This window comes from Pelecanus crispus, chromosome 11 (genome assembly GCF_030463565.1).
Source record: "Pelecanus crispus isolate bPelCri1 chromosome 11, bPelCri1.pri, whole genome shotgun sequence".
In the NCBI taxonomy this organism is placed as follows: domain Eukaryota; kingdom Metazoa; phylum Chordata; class Aves; order Pelecaniformes; family Pelecanidae; genus Pelecanus; species Pelecanus crispus.
This window is the reverse complement of record NC_134653.1, coordinates 27,654,549-27,663,567: the sequence shown is the minus strand read 5'-3', so window position 1 is coordinate 27,663,567 and position 9,019 is coordinate 27,654,549. Positions and strand designations below refer to the sequence as shown.

Here is a 9,019-nt window from a genome sequence, read left to right as displayed (position 1 = left end):
GGCCGCAGCCCCTTGGTGTCGGTGCGCGGGTCGCTACGGCAGGTCGCTTGCCCGGGGCAGGACTACATTTCCCAGCGAGCCCCGCGCCGAGCCGAAAGCTCTCGCGAGAGTTGGGCGGGCTTGCGTCGGGACTTCATGTCCCTCAAGCCTTCAGTGTGGCGGAAGTGGGTGCGCGACACTTCCGCGGTGGCGTGTGGCGGAGCGGCGGCGGGGTGGCAGCGGCGGGCGGCAGCGGCGCTCGGCGCTCCCGGTGGCGGCAGGGATGGACGTGACCGGGCCTGAGACCGACTGGCGCAGCACCAACTTCCGGCAGAAGCTCGTCAGCCAGATGTGAGTGCGGGCCGCGGTCTCGCCGCTGAGTAGGCCGCAGGCGGGCCTCGGCCTCTGCCAGAGAGGCTTCAGCAGCTCCCGCTGCCTCTGGGGCCGCCCGCGCCTGGGTGGCTGTCCCCACCCGTCTCCGCTCCTCTGCGAGCCCTTCCCGGTCGTCCCCTTGCTGTCTGGGTTCGTCCCTGGTCCCCGGTGTTTCCTCTCCCCCGGGCCCTTTCGCCGTCTCCCTGTGAGGGGTCCTCGTTACCAGGATTTGCTCAGAGCCTGTGCGGGGGTTAGCCGGGCCTGTGCTTTGACTTAATTTTTCCGATCCCCCTTCCCTTTCTTCAGGAATACCGCCTTCCTGCACCCCTTGACAGTATCTGCTTTAGGGCTTCGATTTTGGCAGTGTCCATAGTGTTGTCAAGCTTGGCATATTCTGTCCTCTGGAAACCACTGTTATTATCTTGCATCTGACTTTTTTAGGGCAAAAATGAGATAAAATGTCGGTGACAATGTTTTGGTTATTTTGGACAGGGATTTGCTTTCTCACTTCTGGAGCAAGCATCATTGTAATTGGTATCTATCTGATGCTTAAAAGACTGTTAAAAAAAAAAGTTCAACTTGTTGCCTTTTCAGTTGTCTGTTGTGAAAATCACTTTACTTGAATTACTTTGGTGCTCTGCATGCTTTTTCTTTATTATGGAAGGCTCTTTTACCCTTTGAAAGGTGGTTATTACAGAAGTGAAAGCACTGTTCAATGCTTCTAAAGTAGTGTTAAAATCCTTATTTATGTATGCTTGAAAAGCTTGGTCTTGCCTTGTTGCTTATGAGAATCAATATTTAAAAACAGACTGTCTTTTATGGTATGTAAACATGTATGCTGTTTGACTGCATGTGGGTTTACTGCCTAGCTGTGGGCATTACTTAAGGTGCTGTTTCACAATTAAACCGTTACGGTATTGATTAAAGAAATACGATAACGTGTGTCTGTTAAAGCCGTGCAAACTTTCTTGGTGTTCAGAACTGATGTTTTACTTTCTAAACTTTCTGCAAAGTCATTAATCTTATTAGATTAATCCCTTGCTTTTTCTTCTCCTTTTCTACTCCTTCATCAAAACAAGAAAACAAAAGTGCCCTCGAATGCTGTGTAACTTTGAGGAAATAAATATGAGTAAGCAGATACAAACCTTAATGCAGTAAACCTTTGTTTTTGTGTTTGCCCTGCAAACTGTAATTGTTTTTTCTCTGAGCAATAAACAATGCTGATAAATATTTCAATGGAAGCATACAGAAAGTGATAAAAATAATACTACTACTGATCAATAAAATCTTTAAGGTTAATGCCATATGAAGAGATGACAGTAATCTTAAACTTTTAATTCTTGTTGTGAAAAAGTAGAAATAAAATGTCCTCAGTTTATTGTCTTTTACATATGTGTGCAGATGTCTGCATATGATCTGTGTGCTTTTTGGTATAGATGTATTGACACAGTCTTTTTTTTTTTTTTTTTTTTTTTAAGATTGTAAGTGGTGTTCCTTCCTTGCACTCCATCCATAGTATACATCATACGTTTGTATTCACTATCTTGTTTAAAAAGCAAACAAACTTGTTACTGGGATAACTGTACAATGACTGCAGTGGATTTTTTTTTTTTAAGTGATTAATATGTGCTAGATATCTGAAAACAACTTGGCTTGATTTCATGTTGGTACTTGGAATAAAGTGAAGCTAGCCAGAAGTAAAGTTTATTATAGATAGGTTTGTTGAATGAGAAATAGAAACATTATATTGGCTAAAAAGACTTGAGCTCTGTATGTAGCAAATTCCTATTTCTTTCCATAAGCTTCCAGTTTTGCCATTAGTGAGGCTACTGTAGTAGGTAGAAGAGGGAGGTAATTAAGTATCTGGTGAATCATCTGAAAGTTTTCTTGATTTGTGGGAAGGTTGTTCCTAACAGTTATGAAAATACCCTGTGTTGTATGTATGTATATCTTCTCGTCCATCCTGCAAATAACAAGTGGTATTTATTTGTCAAGACAAACATTAACACTTGGTCTTAAAAGTTAACTTGAAAGTATGGAACCATTCACATAACTCAGTCTGAGTGCCACCTTATAGCTTCTGGATGCAGAAGTCTTAATTCGTTGCTATTTCACACTTGGGTTTCTTTTACAACACTGAATTTTAAGCTTTGGGTTTTGGTTTTGGGGGGGGGTTGTTTTTTGAAAGAGTGACGTGGATGAACGTTTCAGGGATGCTGTGTGGAATAGGTATCCTAGTGAATGTGTCAGTCATCAGTGTGTATGGTTTGGTTATCACCATTTGAGAGAATACTGCACCTGATAATCTAAGAAGCTCTCTTCAGTATTTGGTTCTTGTGTGACTGCAGGCCCAAGCAGGACTTTCATACTGTTGCTAGATCCAGGAATGCCTGAGCTCAGATGACTGAGGCCAGGGATCAGCTTTGGCTTCTCCAAGTTCCAGGAGACAGCGATGATGTAGGAGTGTGAATATATACTTGTGCTTGCAGGGCACCCCTTTATTCTGGCCCTTACAGGCAGCAGGCACATACTGGTGCCCTGGGAGTCTCCTTTCTAAAGGCCTTTCCTTAATGGGTTTTTAAATGTTGGTATTGCCTGAAGGACAAATCTAAACTGGGTTGTGTGGTGGTAAACTCAGTGTGCAGTTGTGTGGAGTTCCTGCCCTGAGCTACTTCTAGGCTGTGTTAGAAGGGAATAGTGTTGAGTATAGAAAAGGGATGTAACTCGTGTGATGGTCCATTAATTTTGTGTTCAGTTTTTTGCTTCAAGTTTTGATATGTATGTTCTCACTTAAGATTTAGCTAATGATTCAGCTAGATGAGAAGAAAGAACGTGCATGAACAGAAATAAGGATGAGATTGTGGAGAGCATGTTGAAGGAGGTACAGGTGGAGACTGAGGAACAAGCAGGCAGGAGATAAGTGGGTCAGCTAAAGTTTTTTGAGGGAGGACAAAAAAGAAGGAAGATCATCTGCATTGCTGCTCTTTATGAAACACTTCACAAAACCAGTTCATAAAGCAGACTGAATTTTATATTCCAGCCTAGGTTGTCTGATGAGAATTGAGGCAAAAAAGGCCAAGGTGGCAGATGTTTCACCCTTCCTGGGACTGCAGAAAGTTGAGGGATGTGTTTTATAAATGCTTGTTTTGACACAGCTGTGAACGGAAGAAGCTACTTCATTGGAAATGTTTGGGTTGCCATGCAGTGAACCTGATAGGGAAATTTCTGAAAGTTAAAAATAACTCAGGAAAAGTGGTTATTTTTAACCTTGGTTGTTCTTCAGTACTGCTGATGGCACAGCTACACAGACAGTTGTACTGGCATAACTTGGAAGGGGTGGCTTCTTACCTAGTCACCTCTGCTGAAGGATATCACTTCTGCTGGAGGGTATGCTTATAAAGCTATGAAGGGGTAATTCTGTATGTAGTGGGAAGGGGTTTTTTTTATTGCTGTGGAATTGAAAAGAAAGGTAATGGTAGAACAAAGACTGAGGGAAGCTGGATTGTCCTTTACTTTCCCCTCTGTAGCTGAAGGTGATGTTCTGGAGACTCAGGCCCACCTGGCCTTTACGTGTTCTGTCCAGCAAATGTGAATAAAGTAATACGGGTGACTCCTGTTTTGGGTCTTCTGCTGGTCTGTGGTGTTATGTAGATATTCCTGCAGTGAGGGCTACTACTGATGAAATGTGTTATGTCTGATCTGTAACTAACAGAAATGTTATGTGGGAGAGTGCCACGTGCACAAGATGAATTTATTGAAGTTTTATGTATTTGTTGGTGTTTATTTGGAGGTTTTTAAACTTTGTAATGTGGATAGATGTAGCTAACGGCTTACCAGCATGTTTTTTTTTTTTCCTTTTTTCCCTGTTGTTCTTTTAAGCAAGAAAGGTTTGTTGAACTGAGTGTTACAGTGTTATCAAATAGTCTGTTTTGTGAAGCAGCATTTGGTGATGTTACATGGCTTAATGCAGTGTTGGCCCTGGAACTCATTGCCCTTTAATTTCATTGGAACAACCGATTGATGCAGTCATGGTGTGAACTGGATAGGGGAGCTGGTATAGTTTTGAAGGAGAACGTGTTTTGCAAGATTTTTCAACTAGATGAGCTGGCCTGAGTGAGAGGTTGCACATTGTTGGGCTGGAAGCAAGCTTCTTGGGAATGGAGGGGGAATTCCTGAAGTTTGCTGGTGTTGAAGGCATCATCTTGTGAAACCACAACTTTGAGTGTCTGCATGAAATGAAAAGGGCAGAGTTTTAGTGTGCATCTTATGATGTGTTTAAAGTGCTTATGAGGCAGGTGAAGGTTGAATTGGCTGGTACCATCTGGTTTTCAGAGTTTTGTTGAGTTTGGTGTTCTGGAAGGATATGATACATTATTTGGCATCCTTAACTCTGTGCTAAACCTATGGCTTTTTTTTTTTTTTTTTTTTTTGGTGACTTTCCCAGTCTTTTCATGTAAATATTTTTATGTTGATTGCAGATGAATATAGGAACAAAGAACAAGTTGCATGTTTTTCTCTTCCTCCTAGTCTAAACCTTTATTGGAATGCTAACAGATATGACATGGAGTGCTTGGAGTGGCATTATTGGTAATGCAAATGTAGGCATTATAAAATGTCTTTCATGTTCTGTAACATCAAAAGGAAATGATAGATACATATGAAAGTAGATAACGTCTTTGCTGTGGATTTTTTTCCTAGTTTCTGATACCCCATTGATCACTGTCTGTATCACAGCCACTTAGTACTACCTACATGTTACTTCCTTTACTTGCCTCTGTATAATCTTTTTCTTGTCTTTCTGCCTGCTCAATTCTTGGTGCTCTCAGAATGAGAGGCATTGTCATTGTGCTATGGGAGTGAGAAGTTAAGGAGGGTTCAGAGTAGTGTGGATTTAGAGGCAGACTTTCTGAAAGGGAAAGCATTAAAAAGGGGAGGTGTCAATAAAGAATTGGATATAGCTGCTTCCTCTGCAGCAGAGCTCCTTTATGAGCAGCTCACTTGAAGGCTTTCTTGCACATGGAGCATTATTCTGCATTATGTTCAGATTACACTTCAGTTTAAGTAACCTTCATGTATAAACAGCATTTTTTTTTTTTAGTGTCTGCCAGGCCACACGAACAAGTTGCCATGAGAGTGCCTTAACAGCAGGTAGCTCTGTTCTACTGTCTTCTACTTTGCAGGCTATGGCAGGTTAGATGGATGCTGCTAGGCTACTAGTTTGCAAGGTAAGGGTGTGAGCTGTGGCAGCCTAAGCTCCTGCATTTTAAGGATATAGCCTCTGCTCTTCTCACTTCTGTGACTGTGTTATTGAGTTAATTCAGGAAGCTGAACCAGCTTACTGCTCATGCAAGCAGCATTCCTGCTGTATGGGAGGTGGTAGAAATTCAGGGGGAAGAAAACAGTAGTCCCCCTTCAGACTGGCTGAAACTTTCAGGGATCACAACCTTAACACTCACTTAGTGCAGGGTAGATGGTCATGCAACAGCAGTTATTGAGAAATAAGTTGTTGAGATGTTAATTACAAGGTGAAAGTATTTCCTGGTAACTTCTTTATGGAATTTAGACTGTAGCTGCTAGGCTGCTTGGAAACAGAACAGGTTTTGCAGTGAAGTTAATTGTTTCCAAGAATGAGTGTGCCTGGTGGGTTTGAATATGGCTGTTCACCTGACTGAACTCCTCGTTTTAGGACATCTTTATCTCGTTGCATGTTTCACAGTTGAATTGCTTGCTACTTTTTGATGTACTGAGAATGCCTCTTCTTTTCCACCCATGTCTTTAGCAATGTGCGGTTTTCTTTGTGGTTTTGTTTTTTGTTTCGTTCGTTCCACACCCTGCCCCGCCCCCCCCCCCCCCCCCCCCCCCCCCGCCCGCCTTCATCTTGCATGTTCAACATCCCATCCAGAGGGCAGATCTAGATCCAATTTACTAGAGGTGTGGTGGAGAAAGGACACCAAGTCCCTGTGATTCTGGCTGGTAAATGGGAAAGAACAGTAAGGGAATTGAAAGCTTTTTATTACTAAACCTGTTCCTTTTCTTCCCCTCAACTTTCCATCAACAGGGCCTTCTTTTCATCTTATTGCTTCACCTGCTGCTTTCATGTTGATTGTCCCCTCCATGCCCTGCACATTGCTGCACCTCTGCTCTTCTCTGCCCCTGATCAATGCTTCTACTCATTACTCTCACTCATTGGTCAAACCTCTATGCCTTTAGGCAAATTTTTTTTTTTTTTTTAAATTCGGCCTTATATTTAGAGGCTTCTTTTGGAAATGCCTAACACTAGGCAGGCTCAAGCCTGTTGTTTGACAAACATGGATTACATTAATCCTGTCATTCAGCTTTCCTCAAATGAACAGGTCCTGGTATTTTGTCAAAATAATACATCAGGTGGTAAAATAATGGTTTGCTTAGCAGTTGTTCTTGAATTTCTGCAAAGAATATTTGTGTTGCCTTTTAGAAATTGGTTGGCTTTTTTTCTCCATTATCTGAAGAAATTTTAAAGGGTGGCAATTTTAAGTAATGTATGTGGTGGTTGGGGTTTGGGTTTTTTTTTTTTTTTAAATGTATAAATGAAAGAGGGGTAAAAAGCTATTTAAAGACCTTCTTCCTAACTACAGAAATTATTTTCTGATGTCCTTAATTAATACCCAGCCTTGTGTTCTGCCTCTTTTTTTCAGTGATGAAGCTATGAGGAAGGCTGGTGTTGCCCATAATAAATCCAGCAAAGATATGGAGAGTCATGTGTTTATGAAGGCCAAAACAAGGGTAAAGCATCTCTATTTGTTTCCAGAAGTTACTGGGTTGTCAAAAGAAGTTTGGAACAACCCGCAGAAATAGCAAACCCAATGCACCTTGTACTCTAAGCAGAGAGAGTTAACTTACTTATGCAAAATTTTTTATTTATATGTGCTTCTTTTATGCTGAGGGGAAGTGAGGTGGTTTGCATCCAATATATGCATCAAACTGGACTCCAGTCCAAGACAGCTTTGCTGGTGCTGCAGCATTTAATGCATATGTGGGACTGCACTTAGTTCTTATCTGAAGGCTTGTATGTAGTGAATTGCATAGAATTTCCTTTATCTACAGTGTAGCACCATTCCGTATGACCCGTTTGGTGGTCAGGAGAGACTAAGATATCAATGAAAAGACTGTGTTAAGAGTAAGACAAGGGAAGTGCTGTGGTCTCTGTGGAAGTCTGGTTATCATGGACAATTCTAGACTACCAAAATATAAACTTCTTTCCTGGAGCTGTGTTATGAGAAATTGGATACTGTTGCTGTCTCCAAACAAGCCACGTCTGAGAGAGAACTTGTCTTGGTGAAAATTTTATAATGCTGATGTCAGAAATTTATGCCTGCTGATGGCATCCTCACTGGTGAGTTGGCAGTTCCGTGGGCAGGAAGGCTATCTCAGTCCTGTGCAGTTTCTCCTACACATTATAAAGCACACTAATAAAATGAGTATTTGTCTTTTCACTTCTGACACTTCTATCAATGTTAGTTTTTAAAGTTGTTAACTTAGGTGTATTTGTAATACTAACTTAGCTTAAAAAAAGTTCTTGCAGTCTGAATGTGACATAGTTCAAGGACTGAAGTCAGTGTACCAAGTAAGCAGGTTCAATCCTTAAGAAAAGAGAACTAGAGTGGATAAGAAGTGGAAAATGGATGTGTTGGTTTATAATTATGTTCACTTATTGTGATCCTATCGGTGTGACCGTCACGGAGGTTCTTCCCAGTGAATTTTGTGGTATCTTGGCCTTTTTGTACCACCAACCACAATGACCTATTAGTAAAAATATTCTCACTGAGTTAATGAACAGACTGTTTCTTGCAAGTGAACTGCTCTGAAAGGCCCACAGACATTGTAAAGTAAAATCTGTTATGTTGAGGAAGAATACTGAAGAACAAAAAAGTTATGGTTGCAATGTTCTTATCTCCTATGCTAAAATACTCATTTTTCATCTTTAGGAGGAATATCTTTCTCTTGTGGCCAGACTTATTATCCATTTTCGAGATATTCGTAAGTAATTGTTTGGATTTGGGTTTTTTTTTCCTCAGTAATGGGATTGCTTATCCCATCCTCCCAAAAAAAAGTAAATTTTAGGGTTTGTATGTGTGGTTCTGCATGTGACTCTTCACAAGTTGCTTTAAAAATTTTCCTGTAATACACATGCTTAATTTCTAAATACTGTTTCTTTTACACATCCATCTATAATTGAAAAGTCTTTGAGAAATTATTTAAACTTTTTCCACCTTCCTAATTTTTTTCCTGTATTTTTGCTGTCTTGCCATCGTTTATGTAGTGTTCTGGTTACCAAATTGGCTTAGGTTAATGTGTTTTGCTGGAACTACAATAGACGGTGATTTTTAAATTTTTAAAATTATTATGTAAGTATATTTCTTGTAGAGAATATATCTGAAGGACCCAATTTATGTGTGACAACATTAACAAAGGCAATTAATTGTTCTTCTTTTGCAGACAGTAAGAAATCTCAAGCCTCAGTCAGTGGTAAGAGCTCCTTTTTTTTTTTTTTTTTTTTTTTTTTGTCTTCCTTCCCCCCTCCCTTTCTACATAGAACAGCTTAGAAATCAGGGCTGTGGTGTACTAAGAATAAGGCGGCTGTGGATTCCCTGGCTGGAATATTAAATGCTGCTGGAGGAAAGGAAAGGTA

The 9,019-nt window shown here is 40.9% G+C and overlaps 1 protein-coding gene across 10 annotated transcripts in view; it reads left to right on the top strand.

Moving 5' to 3' along the window:
* The window catches only part of MED15 (mediator complex subunit 15), a 38,807-nt gene that overhangs the window by 7,436 nt on the left and 22,352 nt on the right, over positions 1–9,019 (top strand). For 7 of the 10 annotated variants that reach the window (XM_075718593.1, XM_075718591.1, XM_075718587.1 and 4 more), the window contains exons 1-4: positions 263–330; positions 7,026–7,113; positions 8,316–8,367; positions 8,827–8,856. In XM_075718593.1, coding sequence (XP_075574708.1) covers positions 263–330; positions 7,026–7,113; positions 8,316–8,367; positions 8,827–8,856 — 238 coding nt within the window. The other 3 variants (XM_075718590.1, XM_075718594.1, XM_075718589.1) reach the window with 3 other exon arrangements.